Raw genomic sequence first — 27,336 nt, 5'->3', positions numbered from 1 at the left:
TGCATTTGCAAGGCCAAGGGCTGAGTACCGTGTGGGCAAAGAAGTGAGCCAGACAGGTTTGTTTTTGTTTTTGCTTTTTGTCCTCAAGAATTTACAATGGGCAAATGAAACCAATATTCAGCTACAACACAAAGTGCAATGTGCCAAGTGTTGTAATGTTGGCGTATGGAGAAAACACTGTGGGAGAACGTATGAGGGAAGAGATTAATTCCAAATGGTGTAAACTCAGAGGATGTATCTTTGGGGCTAAGCCTTGGAGGATGGGTAACATAAATAATGAGCAATACTCAAAAAGGACTTCCTATACCAAGTGCTGTGGTTGGTGGTTTAGATGCATCTCATTTAGGGTTCATTAGGCCTGCTGGGGAATGTGTATTATAAGTCCCTCTTTACAGTGAGGAAACTGAGGCAAAAAGTAATTTATCCAAGGTCCGGGCTAGTAAGAGGGGGAGTGGAGGATTTGAACTCATACAAGCTAACTCTATGGTGCTCTTAGCCCTTAACAAGCAAAGGAGACCAGAAGGGAAGGTCTAGCCGTGTGCAGGGAGGGCTCAGGGGACAGCAAGGGGTTGTGATGCTGGGGCACAGGACCTGGAGAGGTGAGGTGGGAGGTGTGGGGGTGTGGGTGAGAACTAGGGTTTAGGTGGAGTGCTGTTTGATCTCAAAGGCAGCTGTGGAATCTGTATGTCAAACTCTGGGCTTTACATAGAATATTTCATCTAACTTAACCTCATCCCTACTGGACAGGTACTATTATCCCCATTTTAAAGATAAGAGAACTGAGGTACAGAGAAGTTAAGTAACCTACTCAAGGTCACACGACTAGCTGATCGGGGCTGGGATATGAAACCAAGGGTTGGGCTCCTGAGCGTACGGCGCCAGCCCGTGTTCTCACGTGAGTGGTAGCCCTTTACATGCCACCCAGTGTCTCTACTTTTCCCCCAGTCTACACATCCTGTCCCTTCCCAACCACCTTTGCTCCTGACCCCCTATTCCACCCGGCACATTCAGCGACAGCCGCCCGGCCCGCAAGCACTGAATTTGGACCATCTCGGGGCCGAACACTCTCTTCTCCCAGAAAGCTTTGTGTTTTCCCGAATAAAGAGCTCTTTAGCTGGGAAGCCCCGCCCCCTGCGGGCCCCTCCTACAGGCGCCAGCCCGGGGCGGCTGTGGGCGTGTCCCCGGCGGCTGCGCCCGCGGCTCGGGGCGGGGCCTAGTTGGGAGGCGGAGCTTGATCGCGTCGCTCGGCGGCCGGGCGGCGGGGGAGGCAGAGTGTTCTTGCAGGTGTTTTCTCTCCCGCCTCTCGTGACCCCCCCCCACCCCAGCGCCGTGCGGGCTGCCGAGGGAGCGCCTTTGTGCCCGGCCCCGAGAGCCCGCGACGGCTGCTACGCACCCGGGTCCATTGTTTCGCTTCTCTGTCTTCCGGGCAGGTGCCCGCAGCGCCCGCACGTGCCAAAGCGGCAGCAGGAGAGCAGGGACCCGCGGGCGCCGGCAGGGGCGTCCCGGGCGCGCGGCTGGAGATGAAGTACCTGAAGCCTTGGTGGTCGGACGGCGGCGGCCTCCTGCACCTCACCATCCTGCTGAGCTTGGCGGGGCTCCGCCTGGACCTGGACTTGGACCTGGACCTCTACCTGCTGCTCCCACCGCCCACCCTGCTCTGGGATGAGCTGCTGCTGGCCGGAGGCCGGACGAGCTCCGCCTACGCGCTCAGCCCCTTCCCAGCCTGGGGAGGGTGGGGGCGCGCGGAGCAGCTGCACCCCAAAGGCCGGGAGCCGGACCCAGCGGCGGATCCCGAGGGCCGGCTGCTTTGGGAGGTGCGCGCGCTGGGGGTCCCTTTCATCCCCCGCACCCGAGTGGATGCGTGGCTAGTGCACAGCGTAGTGGCCGGGGACGCCGACGGGGCCCACGGGCTGCTCGGCGCCCCCGCCGCCGCCTCTTCCGCGGGAGGAGTCGGCGCCAGCTTGGAAGACAGCAGCCAGGCTGCACCCGGGGATGGCGGGGACCCCCGAGCGGCTGCAAGTAGCCCCTCGGCCGCCGGGGAAGAGGAGAAGGCGCCAGCAGAATCGACGGCTCAGGTGCTGGACGCCGGCGGCCGCGCGAACCAGGTAACCGGAGAAGGGGACGCGAGCGCCGTGCTGGGGTAGCTGGCCAGGAGCCCTGCAGGCTTGTGACGGACCCACGGAGTGTCCACAGCCTCTCTGCTTCCACCGTCCTCCCCTGGGTGGTTGCAGTTTGAAGACCACCCTTTCCTCCCCTTTTTGTGAATCCAAACGAAATCTGTTAGTGCGGTCGCTACGGCTTTTAGGTGTTTGAGAAAAAGTAGGCGAGACCATCCGTTTGGTTGTAGAGGACACCTTTCCTGTGTTCGGTGGCCGTCAGGAGTAGTTCGGGGCTGCGGAGGGGAGAAGGCATGCTGGTCATTTTCTTGCCTACGGTTTTCGTTCAGTACCTCGTGTACACGGAGATGTCTTTTTCTGGAACCAGCGGATCCAAAAGGGGCCTTTGCCACCGGTAGGACGCGTTTCTCTTAAGAATCCATGCTCCCGGTCTAACGTGATGGCCCCTGCCCAGATTTTAACCCAGTTGCATTTCCTTTTCGCTATTTACCCCTGATTAAGGAACCGTGGCCAGCTGGCAGACAGTGCTGCTGTGACCTAACCATCCCCGGCGCCTAATGATCCTCCTCTCTTCTGGACCATGTGTAACTTTTTTTTTTTTTTTTTTTTTGAGAAAAAGAGAGAGAGAGAGCACGAGCAGGAAGGAGGGGGCAGAGGGATAGGGAGAGGGACAAGCACTGCTGAGAACAGAGCCCGACCCTGGCAGGGTCCCAGGTCCCCAACACCATGACCTGAGCCAAAGTCAGTCATTTAACCGACTGAGCCATTCAGGCACGCCATGTGTAACTTCTTAGGAGCATGAAGAAAGCAGGTACCCTGATGGTCACCTAGTGGCTAAACAAGTGCCCTTTGGTTTATGGTTTCAAATCCTTCTGTTTAACATCCTTCTGAAACAAAGTTCACAACGATGGACTGATGGGAGTGTCCCTGATGCTCCCATGGGCTCTTGGAGTCTAAAGACACTTATTACCAATTACCCAGGGTGCCTTCAACGGGGCCTTTAAAAAAAAAAAAAATTATTTATTTATTTGACAGACAGAGATCGCAAGCAGGCAGAGAGGCAGTGAGAGAGAGATGGGGAAGCAGGCTCCCTGGCGAGCAGAGAACCCGATGCGGGGCTCGATCCCAGGCCCGGCGATCATGACCCAAGCCGAATAGAGGCTTTAACCCACTGAACCACCGAGGCGCCCCCAACAGGGCCTTTTTAATTATCTCATGGCCCAAACCTTAGTGTTAGCAGTCGGTATCGATCAACAGGTGTTCCTTGGATGTTGTTTTCGCGGAGTGCGATCTTACGCAAAGTGGGAACTAGAGCTAGACAGGTTTGTTTGCCGCTCTTCAGAATTGCCCTGTTAGTGTAGGCGGTTGCCAGACGAGCTTCTCCACCCTCTCCCGGAGGGGTCATTGTGCTGAAGTGCCTGTGATTCACTGTTATGCAGATCCGATTCCTTCCTCTTCCTGAGGCAGGAACTAATGGGGTGGGGGGTGGGGTGGGGACTGAGTCTTGGTGGGCTTCTGTCCAAAACAAAAAGTAGAAGGTTCTTGTTGCTCTCTCCTCCGGTGTCGACCTTCACCTGAATCCTCTGCGTCCTAAGGAGTGGTGCGTGCTGCACTCCAGACGTTCCTGATTTTGTAACTGGTGTGTGTGTGTGTGTGTGTGTGTGTGTGAGAAACCCAGTGCCCTGTGCTGTGGCATATGCCACCCACTTTGCAAAGCATACCAGGGCCTGCAGGGAGGTGAAGCTGTTCACTCTGGGAGGACTTCCTTCCCCTTCTCAGCGTTACTACCTATTTGGGCTGGCAAATCTGCTTAGGGGGAAGCTCTGGGGCCAAGGACTGGCCACATCTCCATGGAGGGTTGGGCCCCACTGAAGTTTATACAGGCCAATCTCCTGGCATTGCCTTCCACAGCCGGCATGCGTGGACCTGCCGGATCGTGGTAGCTGCTGGGGTGCCCTGGTTAGGTTCGTCCTGGCCATGATCCGCTGTGGAACACCTTATAGTTTTTACCTTTACTGGTTATGCCTTTTAAAAACAGAAGCAAAAAAAAACCAAAAACCAAAAAAAAAACCCAAGGCGCTTCTATCTGGTAGTAGGTCCGTATAGATTGGTAACAGAACCTGAGCTTCCTGACTCCCGTGTTAGCACGTTAATTAAGCACCTGTGCTGTACCCAGGGTCTGCAAAACAACATGCAGCTGTGTGGGGTGATCCCCCCCTCCCCGCCCCAGGCCTCAGCACCACTGCTCTCTGATGCTGGACTGACTTTTACAAGCCGATTGCACCATCCATCAGTTCCGAGTTTACAATCTAGAACCTTGACTGGGGGGACAATGACACCAGGGTTTGCAGTTAGCAGACCGGGGTTTAGGGCTATCACTTACTACTGTCAGGTGATGCTTATTTTAAGGTTCGTGCGAATTAAATGGGAAAAGCATACATGAAGTGCCAGCCCAGTGCCTGGAATGTGATTGTTTTGCCTCCGATCTCCCGCTGCCCTCCTTAACCTGCCCCCACTCACTCTGCGTGCCTTTGTCTTGTTGATGAGTCTGCCCAGGTTTTTTGCTGGCTCAGGGGGTGTGGTGTGTTGCAGCCCGACGGCCTGGTTTTGAATTTCAGCTCTACTCCTTACTGCTGTGTGACCTTGGGCCAGTTTCCTCACCTGTCTCTGCTTCAGTTTCCTGACCGGCGCAGTGAGAATCGTGAAGGTACTCGCAGCGAGGTACCTCCCCCACCCAGGACATCGTGAGCCTTCATCCATTCCACATCAGAGGCTCAGACATTTGCAGGGTCCCATCTTAAGCACTTGATAAAAGTTAGCTACTGGTATCTTTGAAAAGAGGGAGAGCTTTGTCCTGTGGGAAAATCAGGGGTTTATGGTGTTTGTTTTTAAACAGATAATTCCAGTGGCTTATATTTGAGTTGTACGAGATTCTGGTTGTATAGGATAATTTTCCATAATTTTTGTCCATTTGCAAAAATGTGTTGGATTGGGGGGTTTTCCAGGTATCAAAAGAGGTGCCACTTTGGTTTTTAGCTGGGGGCGGTCATTATCTGAAAACAGTATCCGGAATTCCCCGGGGCAGACCTGCTTCCCTTCAAAACCATTCTCTCAACATTCTCTCAACAACCGATGTAGCACATGTTTTCAAAGTAGTGCCTGGGTTAAACTGGGACTTGAATGGTTCTTGCAGATTTGAATGTGTGAGCATATTTGAAGACAAGGGACTGCCTGGAGCCAGCCCCAGTATTTGAGAGAGCTGGTCTCCATGTTGAAAAGGAGAAGCTTGTAGTTCTCTCTTTTTTTTTTTTTTTTTTAAAGATTTTATTTATTTGACAAAGGGAGAGCAGCAGGGAGAGGGAGAAGCAGGCTCACTGAGCAGGGAGCCAGGTGTGAGTCTCAATCCCTGGACCCTGGAATCATGACCTGAGTCCAAGGCAGACTCTTAACCCACTGAGCCACTCAGGCGTCCCACTTGCAGTCCTTTTGATAATGGTTTAAGCCCCAGAACCAGGACCGTGCACTGGGTGAGACCCCGGCAGGACCTTGTGGCCTGGACGGGGTGTCTTCAGGTCACTGGAAGAATCTGATACAACAATCAGTACTCCCTTCTAAGAGTAAAGAAGACGAGGAAGCTCCTTGATTGTTAGAGTAAAATTTGTTCTTAATTTCAAAAGCAGAGTTAATCCCTGGTGTCTGGGCAATTGGAGATAGACGAAGTTTCAAACACTTGTTTTTAACTCATAACTGTGATACAGATAGAGTCTTAGACCTTCGTACAACCCAGTATAACAAAATTTCAGAGAAGGCTCTTTGCTAAAAGACTCGGTTCGGTAAAAATTCACCTGTGGTCTTAAGGGGAAGGTTGGCATAGGTCACATATGAGTGTCCCGGGGCTGCAGTAACTGGGTGGCTTGAACAGCAGAACCTTACTGTCTTCAGTTCTGGAGGTGAAAAGTTGGAAATCAAGGTGTGGTTCCTTCTGAGGCGGTCCAGGCCTCTCTCCTAACTTCTGGTAGTTTGGTAACCCTTGGTCCCTCCCTCATTCCCTCCCCTATTTTAGTTTTAAGTAATCCCCACACCTGTGGGCCTTGAACTCACAGCCCCAAGATCAAGAGGCGACCCTTGGTTTCCACTGTGTCACCCCAGTCTCTGCCTTTTTCACAAGACATTCTCCCTATGTGCTCATCTGTATCCAGTTTTCCCATTTTGTTAGGACACCAGTCATCCTGGATTAGGGCCCGCCCTACTCATCTTAATTACATCTACAGTGACCCAATTTCCAAATAAAATCACATTCAATCAGTTCTACTGAGGGTTATGGCTTCAACATGTGAATTTTGAGGGACACATGTCAATCCATTACACGCTCATGCCCCTTTTCCTGGCAACTCTTGGGGTGTTCAGCTCGCTTAGCAAGTAGGCTGCAACAGTTTCTGGAAGCAGTTGATCTTAGTGGAGGATCATTGGCCGCAGGATTTGGTGTATGCTCTTGAGCGAACCTGAGTTGGTTGGTTGGTTTTGCTGACTTCATGTGCAGCTAACCCCAAGGAACCTTACTTCAAACTTTTTCCAGTCAATCCTTCACCTCAGTTTGTGGTTTACAGAACTGTCTGCTCTTCGGTGTCCCTTGTATCCTTTGGCTACTCTCCATTCTCCCTGCTTCTCAGCTCAGAAATCCAAGTATAGGGCCCAGGGCAGGCTGGGCTGGTGGGTAAGTGTGCCGGGCTCTGGGGTCAGACCAGCTGCTGCAGATCTCTGCCCCACGGCTGCCTGGCCATGTGGTCTGGGGCGCACTCCTGAACCTCTCTGTGCCTTCATTCCCTTCTCTGTGAAGTGGGATGGTAAGAGTACCGTAGGGAGTCATGGTGAGCATTAAATGAGATCATACACGTTAACGGTGTTGGTACATAGCACGCCCTCAGTAATGTCAACAAGTGCTGTTCGTTCAGCTGGGGCTGTCATGCCTCTTCTCCGATTTATTCCCATTCGTTCTCTTGCCAGGTACAGGTTTCCAGAGCTCACCTTTTCTCTTCACTGTCATCTGGGGAGCCTCCACCAGCTCACTACCTACCTGCCGATTTGATATTTTGTCATTCGAGGCTCGGCATTTGGCTCGTGTGACCGAACTCCCAGCTCCCCTGGCCGAGCTCACCTCCCACTACCCGTGGCCTACTTTCCACCTCACACTTTCTCCCTTCCTTTTCCCCAGACAGCCCCGCAGCACCTCACTCTGTTACCTTTGCCCAGAATGCATCCTTTCATTCCTTCCAAGTCTTCTATTGTTAAGATCTCAGACTCATCTCAACTATCGTCACCTCATCGACAGGCATTTCCTGTTCTTCCTCCGAGCCCTGTTGCACTGTGTACCATTTCGTCTATGGGCCTTGGTGTGCTCTACTTGGAACCGCTGTGTCTTGAGCATGGAAACTGGGTCTTCATTTAACCTGGAGGTAGCAGCAGAGACAGGGTGAAGAACAGACACCTGCCCTGCCAGCCTCTCCCGAGAACTGCTCATCTATCCCCCTCACGGGCCTTCCAGAACTTCAGGATCCCGTGAGTTTGAATGTGTCTTGGGTCATTCAAGGCTAGAAAGTAGGTCAGATCTGAAGTCCTGATAGGCCATCTGACCATTTAATGCCAGTTTGAGTGGATGGGGGCCGTGGAAAGCTGACTCTCAAGCATTGTAATTAATCAGGTGGTGAAACTTAGGATTGCCTAAAGTTCTATAGCAGGTTAGTGACCTTACCCAGAAGAGAACAAGTCAGCCTTCTCACGCACTGAGTTACCCGCCTCCCACCCACGACAAAACTCCAGGCTTGTGAAGGCACACTTCCCCCTTTGTGGCAGACTTTTGATACGAAGAAGTTATTCTTGGCATCTCGTTGTTAAGGATCTGTGTGAATATTCACATATACTTCTGGGCAGCTGAAGCCGGCCAGGGCTCCCGCGCACCCCCAGGTCGTTTCCGGTTCTGATAGTTTTGGCAGAGTGTGGACGGGGGCATGGAAGCAAGGCACAGCCTTCGGAGGTTGGAGAGAACTGGGTTCCCATCAGCATCAGGGTTCTTCGGAGAACAGTACCAGTATAATCAGTATACGTGTATGTTTCAGAGATTAATTTCAGTTGGCTGGTGCCATCATGGAGTCTGGCAGGTCCAAACTCTAGGGTACCTGGAAACCCTCTGTGGGGACTTGCTTCTGCCGCAGGCGTGAGGCAGAATATCGTCCTCAGTGAAACCTCCGTTTTGCTCTTAAGATTCTTCCACTTGTTGGATGGGGCTCACTCAGATTCCCAAGATCTTCTCTTCCTGAAAGTCACTTGGTTGATGTAGCTGTTAACCACATATCCTGAATAATAGCCTATCAGCAACGCATTGGTTAGCATTGATTGCATAACCGAGGGCAGTACTCGAGCCACTCTGACGCATGGAACCAGCCCTCACACCACCCCAGCTCCATCTCTGCTGGGCAGCCTCGGTGAGCCGTGGTTTCCAAATTGCAGAAGGGGAATATTAACCTGTTTGCGGGAGAGTTCGTAGGAGGATTAATCACGCCGTATGTCACAGGGCCTGTGTAGGTCCCGGCATGTGATTTAGATGTGTCACAGAATTTGCTGATTGCCCCGAGCTGGGGGTCGAATCTCCAGGAAACTGCTATCCTCTGGAGGACCATACCAGACTGCTGGGTCATGCTGGGGCCTGCTTTGGTGAGACAAGAGGAATCCTTCTCTCCATGAGGGGGAAATCGTGCTGGAAGTAGCTGAGTGGATTGGGGATGTTGCATGCTGAGATCGGACTGAGGGAGGAATACCACGGGCAACTCAAATATTTGGAGAGCTGTTATGTAAGGAAGGCCTTGGAATTGTTGAGGAGGTAGACCCTGAACCTGAAGGCTCATCTAAAGGGAAAACTTGTTTTGAAGGTAGGCTCTATGCCTAGTGTGGGGCTTGAACTCCTAACCCTGAGATTAAGAATTGCATGCTCTAAGTACCGAGCCAGCCAGATGTCCTTTTTTAGCCTTTCTTTCTTTTCTTTTCTTTTTTTTTTTTTTGAGATTTTATTTATTTATATGACAGAGACCCAGTGAGAGAGGGAACACGAGCAGGGGTAGTGGGAGAGGGAGAAGCAGGCTTTCCGCTGAGCAGGAATCCTGATGTGGGACTCGATCCCAGGACCTTGGGATCATGACCTGAGCTAAAGGCAGATGCTCAGTGACTGAGCCACCCAGGCGCCCCTTTCTTAGCCTTTCTTAATTGCTGAGTTTTCTTGGGGCGCCTGGGTGGCTCAGCCAGCTAAGCATCTGCCTTTAGCTCAGGTCATGATCCCAGGGTCCTGGGATCGAGTCCCACATCAGGATTCCTGCTCAGCCGGGAGTTGGCTTCTCCCTCTGCCTGCCACAACCCCCCTGCTTGTGTTCCCTCACTAGCTCTTTCTCAAATAAATAGTCTTCAAAATATAAAAGAGCTGAATCTCTCCGAGGGTGATCAGTTACTAAGTTGCTTGTTAAAATGCAGATATGGGGGCCCACCCTAGACAGGCTGGACTAGAGCCTCTCAGGTGGGGGACCTGGGAGTCTGCAGTTTCCCCAACTCCCAGTGATCCATCAGCCCAAGCTTGCCCTCAACCGTAGTGCTCTTCTCCCGTGGCCCCCCAGTATCCCACAACCCCTGCCTGAAAGGGGGGCCTGCCTGGTGAAAGCCTGCCCTTCCCCAAATTTAAGCCCCAGAACAGCAAAAGTCCTGGGCCACAGGGTTGGGGCTAGTAGTCAGGTTTACCAGGTGCTTTCAAGCTGAAGCCACATCTCTCTAGATCCCTGCTGGAGGATGGGGAACTCACTGCCCAAGAAGGTAATAATGATGAATGCAGAATGTCAACAATCAGGTTGGGGTCCTGACCCCACACATAGTTGAAGATCCATGGAGAACATCTGACTCCCCCCAAACTTAACTACTATTAGCATAGTGGTAACCAGAAGAGGGGATGACAGGTACTCTGTGGGCTACGTGCATTGCATTCTGTGTCCTTGCCGTAAAGAAAGCTAGAGGAAATACAGTACGGGACTGTAGGAAATCCACGTATAAGCGGCCTCCATGCAGTTCAAACCTGTGTTCTGGCATCAACAGGAGCTTGCACAGAAGGGCAGTTTAAAGCTCTTGATTAAGTTCTAACACAGGCAAAGCCAAGATAGAAACATCAGAACAGGAGAGAACTTTCTAGGCAGGTAGAAATGTTCCACGACAAGTGGAGATGTGAGCCAAGTGGGCGCCTCTGTTGATCAGAGTGGTACAGCTGAGGCGTATGCATTCCTGCCTGTGTGAATCTGGCCTAAAACCCCAGATGGACTAGTTCTGCGGGGAGCCCGGGGACTGGTATTGATGACAGAAGCATGGTGGCACGCGACAGTGGCTGACACTGGGTGATGGCTCCAGGGAGCTTTTATGTGTTTGAAATGTTCGATAATAAACATACAAAAACAGTGTGTGTTTTGAGGCCCCCTTGGCCTGCCTTGCCTCCCTGGGTTAGCCGGCACAAAATTAAAGACTCATAAATGAAATTCTCCTGCTTACCTCCCTGCTGCCCCAGCCCCTCAGCCTGTGTGAAGGGGACACGTGGCAGGAGAAACAGCACCTGTTAAAACCAGAGCCTGTGAGCTGGTGCCTGTGCCCTTGTGGCCTAGGTGTGGGGGCTTGTGCTTAGAAACACGGCTTCTTTTTACACTTGCCTTCCAGTGGCCCATCACATGGAATGTGTTCGTTGTAGCCGCGGGGAGCGTTCCTGCCAGGTGTCCCGCTGCCCCCTAGGCACCTCCAGGAGATTCAGACATGAGTTTAGCCTAGAACACGCGTTGTTAGGAAAATTCTCAAGGGTCTGTTCCAAGAGAACAGGGACTCGAGAGATGGGGTCTCCGGGCACTGTCATCTCGCAGTTCGTGGCCAGTCTTGTTTTGTCCATAACAGCCCTCCCCCTACCCCCTTATTCTGAAACAAAGCCCAGACATCATCTCTTATGATTTTTGCGCCAGTTCTTGGCAGGGACCTAGCAAAGAGAAAAGAAAAGCCCAGCTACGTCCCGTCTTGCTCTCTCCACGACCTTTACTGACTCTGACAAACTTCTGTAAAGATTTCTGTATATGGAAGAACTCTAAACATAACCAGAGGACAACCATGAACACCCCTAAGAAAGAATCAACTCTTAATTCCTTAATATCCCTACATTGCCAGTGGATATTCAGGTTTCCCCTGAACACTCCATGGCTCCTCTCTCCACGGTTGGTGTGTTGGACCCACAATGGGAACAGGATCCACACCTGCCCCACAGACCAGTGTGCATGTGGAAAAGTGATGCTCACACTGCCAGGGGGCGTCATGTCTGGCCCCCTCCCACCCACTCCCCCCCTCCGGGGTGGGGGTGGCGCAGCCCTTCCCTGCACTGATCTCCTGCTCAGGGTGGGGTGGCCCAGTGGCCCGTGTGGGTGGAGGCCTGGCAGGAAGCAGAATGTTCCCTCGCTGGCCCATGTGAAGGGACTTCATGAATGACTTGGTACAGGAGCAGCGGGGGGTGGGGTTGTTGTGCCCGAGTTTTCGTGTCTGAGAGACCACCAAGGAGCCAAGCACTGATGCAATCACATGAGGGTTTATTTGACAGGCTTAAGCTTGGGCCCGAGTATACCCGATGCAGCGGGGTAGGGACTTGGACCCCGAGCTTAGTTAAGGCAGGGCTATTTATCAGCCATTTTTGGATCTGAGCCCTCCTGTTACTAAAGCAGGGTGGGGCTTCCTAAAATAGGGTGGGGGTCCTTAGAACTAAAGTAAAATGGGGGAAAGTTCAGCCCTTGGGCACAGAGGGGTCTGAGATGGCTGTATTTATGCTAAGGCTAAACCTGAGGTGGGATGGCTTTGATTTTTCTCCGCCTCCACAGGGTGGGGGGCGAGGGGTGTCCGAACGCCCAGAGACCAACCACGGCATGGGGGGCGGTGAGGAAGGAGAGGCGTGAAAGTGTTACCAGAGCGTGGTGAGGAGGGTGCAGTCACCAGTCCCTGAAGATCAAGGGGGAGAAATGACCTGACCTCGGCCTTGTTCACCCTTCAGTCTCCTGCCTCTGCCTCCCACTGGTGAGCCCAGCTGGAAGGCAACCTGCTCCGGAGTCCCCGAGCTTTACCAGGGACAGCTTCTGCAGGCATACCAAGATTGGCAGGGACAAGCAAGAACTAGTACAGTGGCTGAGAGGCAGCTAGGAAGTCTGCAGAGGTCTGCAGCCAAATCCTGGTTCTGTCACTTAAAAGCTGTGTGACTTAGGGCAAGTTGCTTAACCTCTCTGGGCCTCTGCTTCCTGTTCTGCCCCAGGAGGTAACAACAAGTCCCTATCTTACAGGGATGCTGAGCAGCATAAATGAGATCATGTATGGGGTGCCTGGCCCATAGCGAGTGCTCAATAAATGTGAGCTATAATTATTATAAACGGCTATTAAAAACCACCCAGGCCAAATAGGACACAGCCTCTCTTTATCTGGCTCCTTGTTTCTCTCTAGACCTGATGACTCCAGCTTGCCTCCAGCCTAGAGACAGGCCACACAATTCTTTGGCCTTTACCCCTCTCTCTCTGATGTCATGCTTCTCTGTAGGCACCACATTGTTCTTTGTCTTTGAAGGTTCATCCAGCCCTAAAGGTCAAAGCAGGTCTCGGTTGATCCTCCCCCAGAAGCATAAATGAAAGGCCCAGTTAAGCCAGCTGGAACTGTTCACAAAGACTTTTTTCAGGGTCAAACTCTGCATCACAGTATTCAGGTCCCAATACATTATAATAAGTACAGGCTTGGAAATCATGTTGCCAGTTACCAGGAACGTCAGAGAGTCCGCAGAAAGAGAAGCCCAGCTTTGCTCCTCTTGTTCCCTTCCCACCATCTCCACCGACTCAGAAAACCTGAGTGCAGGGTTCTGCCCCTTACCGTTGGGGGCAGAGGTGAACAACAGCTGAAGGACAGCTTTCGTTAGTTTCCAGCCCCTCAGGAAAGAAAAGATCCACGTAATTGTCATTTTAGATGGAGTAGGATACGTGTCGTAAGGGAAAATCTGGAAGCCATTGTATTTGAGAGGAGGGCTGAGTTTTAGCCGAGGCACCTAAAATGGCACGTTCTGGACCCATGCAGAGGAAGAGATGAGTCACCTCCCAGCCAAGAGGGCTGTGGTGGAGAGGACCTTTCTGGCCGGTGCCAGTTCAGCCCAAGTCACTGGATTTTTTAGCTCTGGTTATTAGGCGCCACAGCTCCCAAGTTTACGACGGCTTCCTATGGCAAGCATGGAAACTTCCTTTTTTTTTTTTCTGAGTCTCAACCCCACAAAAGTAAAAATCACCTACACACAAATAAAAAGTAACTTAATGATAGGTTTGAGTGACCTGTTCTTCAAGAGCATGGCCCATAAATCTCCAGTCTATACAACCATGCTTCTAAAGCACATATACTCTGTATGTATCCCAGGTCCATGTCACCGAGTGGAGAAACAGGAAGAGAGCAAAGATAAGAATTACTGGTGCCAGGGCCTTTACTCCCTTCTCTTGACCTCCTGATGGAGTGGCCAGCAGTTAATTTGTTTAATTGCAACTCTTCAGAATCACAGAGTAGAAAGGAGTAGTAATTAGTATAACATCTTAAATGTATAAAGTACGTTTCCTCCTCTAATTCCTTAAAATGTTAGGAAATATCCTTTCACTTCAACGGACACGGAAACAGAGAGTCAGAGTGGCCCAAGGTCATACAGCTGATAGGAGTAGGATAGGCCTTTTTACTCAGCCATTTTTGGATCTGAACCCTCCAAATGGCTTTTTTTTTTTTTCTTTTAAGATTTTTTTTTATTTTGAGTGAGCACAAGGGGAGGAAGGGGAAGAGGCAGAGGAAGGAAAAGAATCTCAAACTGACTGTATGCTGAACACCAAGCCCCACCTGACCTGATCCTGACCTGAGCCAAAATCAAGACTCAGACTCTTAATCACTGAGCCACCCAGGCACCCCTCATAGGGCTTTTGAGGCCCTTTGTACTTAAACTACAAATGCAATAAGCCTTTTTGTACTTTCTAAATAGAAATGTTATAATATTGAATCTTCTACCCCTCCCTGCCTTGAGATCTGGTCTCCTTTCTTCCTGCCAAGATAAAATTTTTAACTGTGATGTCACAGATTGGGTTCCCTGGGAGGGGGACTCTGAGATCAAGTGCCATGGGCACTACAACTAGAGAAGGGAAGATAAAAAGAAAGCAGGATTGGACAGAAGCAGAAGTTAAGCTTGATGCAGGCTAAAGAAACCAGGAGCTTGGAGGCTAACGTGGTTCATTACAGTTGTCCCACACTGGGCCAAGATGGCCAGGCCGTTATACTCTCCCCACCCAGGGGAAGGGTATGACATTAGGGGAAGTGGTGTCAGCAGTTGAGGTGTTCTTAAAGGCACAGCTAGAGGCTCTCTGCCCACTTGTCCTTCCTTGAGGGCAGTCTGGGCTACACAGCTCCATGGGTGGCACACTAACCCAAGGAAAATTCTTCTCATCTCTGTGATGAGATCTCTGTTACCTTTATGGCAGCTGTCAGTAAATGATAGTTGACTGAATGTGTGAAGAACCAGCTAAGAAAATACTGAATACCTAAGGCTGTGCATGTTAAAGCATCTCTCTTCCCCACATCTGTGGAATTCCACCTGCCATCCAGATCCACCCCCCCTTTTTTAAAGATTTTATGTATTTATTTGACTGAGAGCACAAACAGGGGAGCAGCAGAGGCAGAAAGAGAAGCAGGCTCCCCAGTAAGCAAGGAGCCCAGTGTGGGGCTTCCTCCCAGAACCCTGGGATCATGAGCTGAGCTTAAGGCAGACACTTAGCCAACTGCAGACCCTTAACCAACAGAGGCACCCTAACCACCAACAGCTTTCTTATTGCCAGTTGCCGTGAAGACGTTTCTGTCCTTACCTTGTGCAGCCTTCAGGCAGCATTCAACACCATCAGCCACTCCATCCTTCTTGAAACACTTTCAGATTCTGAGACATTACTGTCCTCTGCCTTCCCCTGTACCTCACTTCCTACCTTCCTCAGTCTTGGCTGATTCCTCTGCATGACTGCAGAATGTTGTGGTTCCTTGGGACCGGGCGCCAAGCCTCCTTTTCCTTGCTTTGTACTCTTTTCCTAGAACCCTGTGGGGTTTTGTTGTTGCTGTTGATGGCATTCCCAGTTTATACCTCCAGTTCAGACATTCACTCTCAATTCCAGATTCCCATCTCAGCAGTGTAGTGGAACATTTCTACTTGACTTTTCACATGTCAGATTTAACATATCCAAAATGGAAGAACTCACTGTGTTTTTTTCTCGTTCTCTCCATAACTGTCTGCCACGTTATTCAAGCCAGAAATCTGGGAGTCATCCTTCATTCTTCTCTTCACTCTATCTCCTACTTCCTGTCTGTCAGCAACCCTGTGTGTTCTTTCTCCGCAGTGCATGGGTTCTTCCACTTCCCTTTCCATTGCCACCGCCCTCTTCCAGATTCTTAACTTATGGCAGCAGCCCACTCACTGGTCTCCCCACTTCTACTCTTGAATTTGTACAGACAGAATGGGAGGAGGGGAGTAGAATTCTGTGCTATTAACAATCAATAAGAAAAGGACTGACAGCCCAATAAAAAAAATGGGCAAAGGCTACAAATAGTCACAGGAAGGAAGTAGATGCTTTAAAGCTTGTGAAAAATGTTCAGCCTCACTCAATAGAAAGTAAAACTACAATGAGATATCAATTTTCATCTATCAAATTGGCACTTTTATCCACTGGGGATACGAATTTAAATTACCACAAACATTTTGAAGGGCTATTGGGTAAAATCCATCGAATAAAAAAAATGCACTCATCTTTTGACTCAACATAAATTTTGGAAATTTATTCTACTTGCACGTGTATGCAAAGAAGGATAGATGAGACGTTTTAATATTGTTAGAAGGAAATATTGGAAACTAAGGAAGTAAGTTATGGTAACAGGCGTACCAGTTCACTGGAGGTTATCTGCGCCTTCAGTGCCTCCCTCTCTTCACACAGCTCTCTTCTGTTTCTTCAAATCTCAGCCCAAATACCACCTCTCCTTTGAGCCCTTCCCTGGCCCCGTTCTAAAGAAGGTCTCCTCTTTCTTTGACTTGCCATCACTTGAGTTCATTTGCATTTCTGGCTTCCTCCCTTTAAAAGAAAACTTGGAAGTGCCAAACAATGTAGGTTTTCACTGTTGTAACCCCAGCATCTCGTGTAGTGCTTGGCATTCGGTATGTATTCGGTATGTATGAATTGAGTGAGTGACTAAAAAAATTGTTGAATCTCAAATAAAAGTCCATATATTGTCCTTACTGGTGAACCATTAAAAGCATTCCCACTGAAGTCAGATGCAGAGTGAGCATGTCAGGTACGATTTTCTGATTTAATGATGTATTTGGTCTTCACCCCCCTTTCTGGCCCAGAGCTCCCAAAACTGTGGGTTTCCTAAAAGTTAAGAGCAATAGGAGCATCTTTTGCTATGTACTATCTGGTCTTTTTTCTTCCATTCTTAAAGTATCTCCAGAGCCATAAAGGTGAAAGGAGTGTCTTTTTTTTTTCTTTTTTTTAAGATTTTAAAAATTTATTTGACAGACAGAGATCTCAAGTAGGTGGAGAGGCAGACAGAGAGAGGAGAAAGCAGGCTCCCTGCCGAGCGGAGAGCCCAACGCAGGGCTGGATCCCAGGATCCTGAGCGCAAGGCAGAGGCTCTAACCCACTGAGCCACCCAGGTGCCCCGAGTGTCTTGTTTTTTGTAACAAGCCTGCTGCAAGCATTCTTGATCTATGTTAATAAGGTGACTTTTGGAAAGTCCCTAAAATGGGGCGTGCCAGGGCAATCAGCCAGATGATTAGAGGGTTGGAACTTTTGGCCCCTACCTCTCAGACCTCTGGGGAGGCAAGAGCAACTGGGGACTGAGTTTATGATTTATTCAGTTATGCCTACATAAAGAAGCCTCTGTAAAAACCCTGAGGGATAGGGTTCAGGGGCCTTCCAAGCTGGTGAACACGTGGAGGTGCCGCCCTGCATCTGGAACCTCTGTGTATCTCATTGTTCCTGAGTTACAATCTTCTATAATAAAACAGTCACCTAGTAAGTAAAATTTTCTCTCAAGATCTGTGAGCTACTCTAGCATATTAAATAAACCCAAGGGAGGGGGTTATGGGAACCCCCAATTTCTAGCCAGTGATTCTGAAGCACAGGTGACAACCTGAACTTGCACTTGGCATCTGAAGGGAGGTGAGTGAGCAGTCTTGTGAGACTAAGCCCTTAACCTGTGGGATCTAATGCAATCTTCAGGTAGGTAGTGGCAGAATTAAGTTAGCTTACAGGATGCCCAGCTGGGTTGCAGAAATTGCGTGGTGTGTGGAAACGCACATATCTAGTGTTGAATGAAGTAGTGTTGTAGTAAGAGTATCGAGAGTAGACACACCAATAGTGTTTTCCTCGTATCAGGTATCATCACTATTATTTAAATGTTGGAAGAGGTGAAAATGATAAAGCAACTGTTAAGACTACTGTATACACTTTGGGGAGAAAATGCAGGTTAACAAGATTTAATGCAAGAATATTTGAGGCAACCTTTCCAAAGTGATTTTGCCATGTGTGGATTTTTAGGGCAACTCATTCGTGAGATGTAATTTCAAACTTTTAAAAGGTTTTTTTAATAAAAAGTATATATCCTTTACTCAGATTTACCTGTTTGCATTTTGCCCCATTTGACTTTTCTATTTTGTAATTATAGTTAGCTATCTATCTATACATAATTCTTTTTGTTGGGAAACATGTAAGAGTGAATTGAAACCATTTTGTCCCTCAATACCCAAATACTTAAATGTATATTTATCAAAATTATCAAAATCAGGAAACTAACGCATATCTAAGACTGTTATCAAATGTGTCCATAGTCTTTTGTACCAGATGTATAGTCTTATACCAGATGTGTCCTGTATAATATATTTTTCCTCTTGGGTCAGCATCTAACCCAGGATCACACTTTATGTGCCAAGTCTCTTAGTTACTTATAATCTGGAAAAGTTCCTCAGCCTTGGGTTTCTTGACCTCTGGATTTTGGAAGAGCATCAGTCAGTTTTATAAAATGGCCCCTATTTTTATTTATTTTTGATGTTACCTCATGATTGAGATTATGAATTCTGGGCAGGAGTAATGGAAGTATGGTATCTCTGTGTCAAGAGGCACATAATATTGGTTTATTTCCATTCCGTGATGATGGATTTTACCACTTGGCTGAGGTGGTACTTGCCAGGTTTCTCCTGTAGTGTCACTATTTAAATGTTTCTCATCAAACCTTACTCCCTAGTTTGAGCATCCATTGATGATTTTTTAACCCTACCATTCTCCCTCTGTATTTATTAGTTGCATTCTACTGTAAGAGATTTTTCCCCCTCATTATGTGTATTTTATTTATAAAATATATTTTTATATTTTTGTATATTTAATATATACATTTATATTCAAATGGACTAATTGATTATTCCTTTTAGTTCCATTTAATGGTTATTCATTATTATAAGATAGGATTTTTAACCAATTTCTGCTTCTTGTAAAGTGAGTAGTGTTCATACATAATTTCTCTACATCCAGTTTGTCTCTTCTAGAGATTTTAGGCAGGCCATTACCACTCTCAAAGTTTTCCCTACCCCCCTAAAAAAATCCTTCCCAGACTGGTTTACTTGGTTTTCTTATGGGCTTTATCCAGGCCTGTATTAGCTACCTGATCCCTTTGTTTCACTTGTATAACGTTAGAACGTCGTCTCGTGTTTGCAAGTTCGTGTGTTGTAACTCACATACTACACACTACACATTAACTAGAGACCTTGCTTCACAGCTCTAAAATAGGTCTTGCAATTTAGAGTTCAGAAGCTCTTGTGCCCACTGATAGCAAATTTATAAACAAAGTTAGCTGCCTCAGGATTCCAGAATTTTGGATTTGATTAAGCAGCTTGCCTTGGCAAAAGATAGACATTGAAAGACTGATGACCAGTCAGTTACTTTTTCCTTCCTTCCCCAAATTTAAGTAGGAATCAGAATTGTAATTGCAGGAAGGAGCAAGATAATGGCAGCTCACCCATTGGAAGAGGATCCCTATCAAAGTCTGTGGATGTTATTATGTCTGGGAGTTCATCTGTTCATCAAATACCTAGTAAGGGTCTACTATGTGGCAGGTTTTTGGATAGGCAGTGGGCATACAGAAACTAAACAGCCTCTACCCTCAAGAAACTAGCTTTCTAGAAGGATAAATGACAAATAGATTCAGCTGGTGCTCAATGCTATGAAAAAAAAGTAAGGGATATAGTGATGGGAGAGATGCCTTTTTTCTTTTTTTTTTTTTTAAATAAAAGATGGTAATATTTGAATAGAGATCTAAAGCTTCAAAGCCATGGGGCTGGGGATGGGAGAGTGAGCAGAGGGAGAGCCCCGTAAGCAGAAGGAGCAATGAACAGGAGCTGAAAGGTGGGAGAGTGCCTGGTATGTCTGAGGCTGAGCGGAAGAATCAGCCAAAGAGTAGTTGGTGAGGTAGGATAATAGGAAAGGCCCTTGGATGCCAGGTAAAAAACCTGTTTCCAGGAGGAGGGAGTACGGAAGGGAAATGCTGCTGATGGGTCTGGTCAGGTGAAGGGGGAGAATGCCAGCTTGGAGAGGGCCTGGTGAAATGTTTCAGAATGCCCACTGGAGTGGGTTCAGGAGAGAATGCAGGGAGTCCAGGTGATTCTTTGGAGGATTATGCTCTAAAAGGGACCAGAAAAATGGGACTGGACCTAGAGAGTTATATGGGACATCAAGGGAGGGATTTTTAAAGAAGAGAGCTTAGCTGTTGGTTAGTGGTGAGAGTATCCAGATAAGAAACACTGGATGCAGAAGAGGATAGAGCAGCAGCAACAGTGTCCTTGAGCACATGAGCAGGACCGTGTACAGAGACTGACTGAGGCAGGAACAAGACCAACACCGCATCAGGAGGGAGGCGGAGTGTGTCAGGTAAGGGCAGTGAATAGAGAAGCACATAAAATCAAGTGCCCTCTAGCGTGTCAGCTTCCTTTTTCTCCTCATTTTATCTCCTCGCTTCTGGCATCTGTAGATTTTACATTTCTTTGACCTGTGTGTGTGTGTGTGTGTGTGTGTATAATTAGCATTTCTTTGCTTTTTAGTGTGGGGGTGGTGCTGCTGTCCTTGAGTTTAGCCCAGTGTGCTATGGCTGCTGAAAAATAGAAAAATTAAACATTGATCTTCTGAAAAGAGTTTGAGAGGCCTTGATGTTAGAGGGGGGAAAATTGTGCGCTTTTCCTATAATTAAAAGTATCAGTATATACAGTGTATGTTAATGGTTAACTTTTAAATCTCCAGTTAAATTAAAAAGTAGGACTCATCTGGGTAAGTAAGCATAGTCGAAAATATCTATGGAGATGCTTGTTAGTCTAAGCTTTGTTGTTAACTTTCTTTTTTTTTTTTAATAAAAACAAAGTTTTCCTGACTTTAAAAGAAACATGTTGTAAAATATTCAAACAATAATGTATAGTGTAGGCAGTTCTTTTCACCCACAGTTCCCCAACCTTATTCTACCTTTCAGAGAGAACAATACCTTGTAATAATACTTTTCCAGACTCTTCTATATATATTTGATCACTGTTTCCAGCTTAGCTGTTTGATCTGTTTTCAACAGAAAATGAAGTAAAAACTGCCTATTGGCCACCCTAACTTCTAAATCTAATCAAATTTTTAACTATTTTAAACTTCAGGCTTTATAAATGCATATAATTTAAATTATGCAGATTCAACAGCTTGTGTCTCAGTGAGTTTCTTGGGCTTTGTTTCAGAATTAAAATATTTCTTAAATAGTGAAATAATGCAATGCAGATCTTAGCTTTTGACTTACAGTTTCTATGATCACTGAGCAGTAAGTATAATGCAGTTTTAAAGGTTGTTTTGGCTTCTTTGGGGAAGTATGAACTTCTGTGTAGCACATTTTTGGGTACTTTTATAGGAGAATGAAGTACTGAGAGAGAGGCATGAAGCTATGTGTCACAACTCCCAGAATGAGGAAAATGAGCAAAGAGTATCAGCCCAAGAAAAATCACTACAGCAGAAGAATGAGGATGAAAGTAAAATAGCAGATAAACCTGACTGGGAGGCAGAAAAGACCACGCAATCTAGAAATGAGGTAAGCATATCCGAGTAGCGCAGCCTTACCATTTTGGCTATAAGGTATTTTTTTTTCCTTTTTAAGATTTTATTAGAGACAATGAGTGCACAGGAGTGGTGGGAAGGGCCACATGGAGAGAACAAGCAGACTCCCCCAGTCAGCAGGCAGTTCGATGATGATGACCTTATGGGTCCAGATCCCAGGATCCTGACCTGAGCCCAAGGCAGATGCTTAACCAACTGAGCCACCCAGGTGCCCTAGTAAGATAGATTTTATGGCTTTGACAATATGTGTTGGTAATGAATTTTCCATGTAAGTGCCCTACTGTAAGCAAATCAGATATATGAAAATATGTATTTTTTTAATAGTTGTGGTAGTAGTTATTTGATTTACAAAATAATCAGCCCATAGAATTAGTTATCTTTGGTTAAACTCAAGATTGTGTCTAGAGGGAGTGTATTTATATACACACACCCCACACCCCAGGAAGTTGCTTCCTGATTTTGCTATTTGCCATGGCAAGGGATAAAGAGGTAACTGCCATGCTAAACCCAGGAATCCTCAACCAGCCCTCTGTAGAGGCACCAAGCTGCCTAGGTCTGGGATAGTGAGGCAAAACAACTTGAAGGCAAATCACCCCTTAAAACCAGCTGGGTCTTGGGCTCAAATTCCTTACAGAAGTCTCCATGCTGAATTCAGGAGCCCATTTTCTACCTCTGGCCAGGCCCGGTGGGACAGGCTCCTTGGCTATTCTAACCATACCCTTTGACTAGGAGATGATGTATTATAGAAAGATGAATTCCAGAGGCCAGGTTGAGAGATGGAGTCTTTCTGCAGCCTGTGCTTCCTTTCCTTCTACTCTGGTTTCTCCTCAGCCCTGCTGATACCCTAGTCCACAACCCTGGCAAATATACACTCCGGAGATAGGCCTGGAGGTTCGAGAGACCCTTAACCCATGTGGCACTTCACTTGGAAGGTGTACCCTTACAGGTCTTGCCCTGATGACTCTCAGGCAGTAACTTGCCCCAGATGGGGAACCATGTTTTTATATTTAACGTGACGTTTTAGTTAGAATAGTGAGAGACACTGACCAGGGTCACCTGGGTGTGGGCCTCTGCCTTCAGCTCGGGTTGTGATCTTGGGGTCCTGGGATTGAGCCCCGTGTTGGGCTCTCTGCTTGGCGGGGAAGCCTGCTTCCTCCTCTCTCTCTGCCTGCTTCTCTGCCTACTTGTGATCTCTGTGTCAAATTTAAAAAAAAAAAAATTTCTTGGCAATCCAGATTACACTTAACAGGCTGCCTGGGTGGCTCAGTTGGTTGAGTGTCTGCCTTCAGCTCAGGTTGGGATCGAGCCCCATGGGACTCTATTCAGCGGGGAGCCCGCTTCTGCCTCTGCCTGCCATTCCCCAGCTTATGCTCTGTGCCTAATAAAGTCTTAAAAAAAAAAAAAATCACGTCTCCATTAACTGAATGAAAAGAATGTCTTAGTTGTCCATTTTTGTGTAAGATCTAGTGTCTCAAAATTCTTAAATTATGTAGTAGACAGAAGAACTCTGTTGCATGGATTTCAAACAGATGTAAAGGCCCTTAACTAGAAAGCATGTAACACATCTGATATTTTAAGGAGTTTTTGTTATTGAAGAAGTGAGGGCATGTTTAAGGGAAACATCATGAATAAGGAAACTCTCAAGGACCAGTAAAATTATGAAGCTGTTAGCCCCATCAGGACAGAAGGGAATCTGGGAAGAGCAAGCCCTCAATTGTTTCTAAGGCACATCAGTCCCTCTTTCCATCTCAGATCTGTGTCTCGGATAGACCCAGACCAGGGCCTGGCTCAGTAGGAATTAGCCTCTCAGTTTGCCATCTCCATGGGCACTGAACGGAACACATAAAGATTTAATGAAACATACCTGACTGGCCTGAAGGATCAGTCCATAATTCACTTAAAGCAGAATGGGCTTTATACCATAGCTATGTTCTAAATATTAAGGCTTTCTTTTCTGCACATAGTTTTATTTACCTACAATTTTAAGATTTTCACAGGAATCCAGATTTGTGCTGATACTCTTGCTCAGACACTTCGGACCATCTGCAAATTTTGGTCAGTGGTTGGGCCAGGACTAATGACTCAAGTTTGGGATCATTAACAGAAATAGAACTCTTCTGAAATATCTTAAGAAATTAAAAACCATTTTGAATTAACAGTCAAGTTAGCAAGTAAGTCTCCAGCCCACTAAGAATGTATGATTTGCTAGTAAATGAAGAAATCATATCTACCAGTTGAGCTTAGATGGTCCTGTAGCATCTACAGATACAGAAAGCCTTAGATTTATTGTATTACGTGCCTTGAAAACATGGCCTCATAGAACCCAAGGTATTTAGTGGAAAGGGAAACCAGATATTTGTATACACTTAAAATAATTAAGTCTAACACTGGTCTGAACCCTAAAAAAAGGGGGGGAACCCTCAAGTACAAAGCTAGGGGAGGGGAGTTGAGGAATGTGAACTTACTAAAAAGTAAGGATAAACCCCTATGATAGACCAGAACCAGAAATCTTGAATAAAAGTATTTTAAGTGCATAGCAGAACACAAAAGCCAGAAAGGGAACTCTGTAAATACAACAAAAAGGCGACTCAAATCCATAATTTAAAAGCTAATCAGACAACCAAAACTGAAGCAGCTCCAGTGAAAAAATGGATACAGATGTCACAACTGAGCCTGGGGTTAAATGAGAAATGAAGTCTCAAGCCCATACCTGGGGATACCAAAATTCCCCACTTAAAGCTCAGAATTTGAAGTCTTCTGTTAGGAGATGGGACTAGGACGATCCCAGAGACATGAGCAAGAAGTAGTCTATCCATCCTAGAAATGAGAACCCCAAATGAGCCTGGTGTTTGAAGTCTGAATCCACACTACCATTACAATCAGGAAACCTGATCCAAAAAAGCAAGGACTACAAAATGGTATCAAAACTGGTCCTTGCAGAGAAAAAAATATTTTTATAGTTGGTGGGTAACCCTCAGTATGTGGGATTCCTACAGAAAAAGTTAACAACAAAGATGAGCTCACCCTTAAATATAAATGAGAAAGTTCTGGGATGAAGATGAAGCAGTCTTCAGAGTGTTTATGGCAAAATATCTTGAAAATTAAAGTGATTTTAGGACTCAGATTAAAGGAGTACAGAGTCCCAACAAAGTGAGTAAAATCATGAAGTCTCCAAAACATCAAACTGAAGTAAAACAGACTACAGGAGAACAAAACTTTTAAAATTACTGGAGGAAAAAAGAGATTGGCTATAAAATGAGACTGACATCAGTAGCAGGACATGCCTTAGTGCAAAACATTAAATTTGATCATCTTACCACATAAATCACTGTTTAAGCATGAAAGCAAAAATAAATCCAGGTTACAAAAACTGAGTTTACCACTGGTGGAGCCTCTCTAAAAGAGCTGTCAAGAGGAGTTATTTCAGTAAGAAACAAACCTGAAGACTGGGATAAAGCAACAACGAGCCAAGTTGCCAGAAACATTGTGGTAAACCTAAATATTTGACTTGTAAAAATTGCATAATCTTATAACCAATTTGGAGGGTTAGCCATGGTAAAAACAAGGCAGGATGAAGAATACCAACCAAAAGTTATATGGAAGATGAACACTGAAACAGGAATGTAAAAATTCCAAAATAGGCATTAAAAATCCAGGAGAAAACCTGGTTATCCTTTCAAGATTAAGCCTACTGCTTTCGGCTCAGGTCATGATCCCAGAATCTCAGGATCATGTCCTGCATCGCATCTGGCCCCCAGCTCCACAGGGAGTCTGCTTCAATTGAGCCTAAAGCCTCAATTAACCTCTTCTGTCTTTTAACTTACTGGTGAACCTTATGTTTCTTTATAGAGATCTCTGAATGTGACAGAAACGGCTTTCTCTCTGGACGACTTCTCTCAGATGCTTTTGTCACAGCCTGAAAATTCACTGGAGGTAATTAGAACCTTGGCTTTCATTCTTGTAGGTAATCACTGATCCATGAATGTTTAACCTCTTTAAATGGGATGACAGTTTATATACTGTTAACAGTACTACATTATGTTAAGTGCACAGACTGAGGATTACTTTTTCTAGAACTACTTTTGGAGAATTAACCAAGTATGTATACTGTTCCTCCTCCTAAATGATCACAAGGATAGAATAAAATTTGGGATTCACTGAATCAAAAACAGTAAATACTTAACAAATTAAGGCAAGGTTATTTTTCTGATAGCATTTATGTCATACTCGACTATACTGCTCTGATTTACTTAAAAAAAAAAAAAAAAAGAAAAGACCTTGCCCAGACTACTTCAGTGTGGATTTATTGCCAACATTTGGGTTGACTCACGACCAACTTTTATATTAACTGAATCAAACTTATTTCCAGGATGTACCAAAAAACCCGTTCCCTACATACAGCTTCATTTGGATTTGGGGTCACAGTGCATACTGTATTTGCCTTGATTTAGTAAACTGAGAAAAGAGGAGTGCTATTACTAGTTACTGTACTGCTGCTGCTGAAATAAAATTGTGTTTAAAGTGCTTTTTTTCCTTTTCAGGGCATCTCACTTGGAGATATTTTTCCAGGTAGTATCAATGATGGCATGAATTCTTCAACATGTAACATAAACTTTAGCCAAGCTATAAGTCATGATGTGAATCTCCATGACGCCATGTTGCTGTGTCCTGACAATACATTTAGAAGAGAATCAACAGCAAGGACTTCACAACCAGAAGAACCATTTCTGCAGTCAAATTCTCGTATTACCAATCCTGAACAGACCCTTCCTGGAACCCATCTGACAGGATTTCTTCCCCTTGTTGGCAATCAGACAAGGAATCTAAGTCAAGACCTTCTACATGACCTTGATATAAGCATATTTGATGAGACAAATTTAATGTCCTTGGCCACGGAAGGTTTTGATTCAATGGAAGTGTCTCAGCTTTTTGAAGAACTGGATTCGGATTCTGGGCTTTCCTTAAATTCGAGCAACAGTACCTCTGTCACCAAGTATAATTCCTCTTGCTCAATGTGTGAAGGCGGCGCTACAGGTTATAGTGACCTGGAAGGAGCTGTAGGAGGCTACTACCCAGATCCCAGTAAGCTTTGTCACGTGCGTCGGAGGAATGATTCTGCCTTTCAACACATACAACATAACCACACTTACCATGTAGAGCCAGGTGCTCTAGATTCTACCCCTACATCTTTTTCACAGCATGGGAAGTCACAGAAAATAAGCAAGCACCTGAATGACACAGACAGAAACTTAAGTCGAGATGAACGACGTGCTAAGGCTCTCCATATCCCGTTTTCTGTAGATGAAATTGTCCGCATGCCTGTTGAATCTTTCAACAACATGCTAAGCAGGCACTACTTGACAGATTTACAAGTGTCACTCATGCGTGGTATTAGAAGAAGAGGGAAAAATAAAGTTGCTGCTCAGAACTGTCGTAAACGTAAACTGGATATAATTCTGAATCTCGAAGATGATTTATGTAACTTGCAAGCCAAGAAGGAAATCCTTAAGAGAGAACGAGCCCAGTATAACAAAGCTATTACCACAATGAAACAAAAACTGCATCACCTGTATCACAGTATTTTTAGTAGGTTAAGAGATGATGATGGTAGGCCTGTCAATCCAAACCACTATGTTCTTGAGTGCAGCCAAGATGGAAGTGTTTTGATTGTACCTAAGGAACTAGTTACCTCAGGCCACAAAAAGGAAAACCGTAAAGGGAAAAGAAAGTGAAGAGAAGAAACTTAAGGTGGATTCCATTATGTAGAAGTTAAACTGATACATGGCCACAAACCACTGAAACTGCTTCAAAGTATTATCTTTTACTACTGCTACTTGAATCACTCAGGACATTTTGAAACTCTTATGGATTAAAAGTTTGTGGGAAATTTTGGGGAAGCCACAACTTTTCAATCAAGTCCAACTATATTTATGCAGAACTCAAATATCTATGTACAAAGAACAGGGTGA

At 46.4% G+C, this 27,336-nt stretch overlaps 1 protein-coding gene across 1 annotated transcript; it reads left to right on the top strand.

Moving 5' to 3' along the window:
* The first annotated feature begins 1,208 nt into the window (after positions 1 to 1,208).
* NFE2L3 (nuclear factor, erythroid 2 like 3) lies at positions 1,209 to 27,336 on the top strand. Its single transcript, XM_032305655.1, has 4 exons — positions 1,209 to 2,105; positions 21,165 to 21,341; positions 25,217 to 25,300; positions 25,909 to 27,336. The coding sequence occupies exons 1-4, from the start codon at positions 1,521 to 1,523 to the stop codon at positions 27,097 to 27,099; spliced, it is 2,037 nt and encodes a 678-aa protein (XP_032161546.1). The 5' UTR covers positions 1,209 to 1,520; the 3' UTR covers positions 27,100 to 27,336.

Source organism: Mustela erminea, chromosome 11 (assembly GCF_009829155.1).
Source record: "Mustela erminea isolate mMusErm1 chromosome 11, mMusErm1.Pri, whole genome shotgun sequence".
Classification (NCBI taxonomy): Eukaryota; Metazoa; Chordata; class Mammalia; order Carnivora; family Mustelidae; genus Mustela; species Mustela erminea.
Note: the sequence above shows the minus strand (reverse complement) of the source record. Positions and strands in the feature narration are given on the sequence as shown.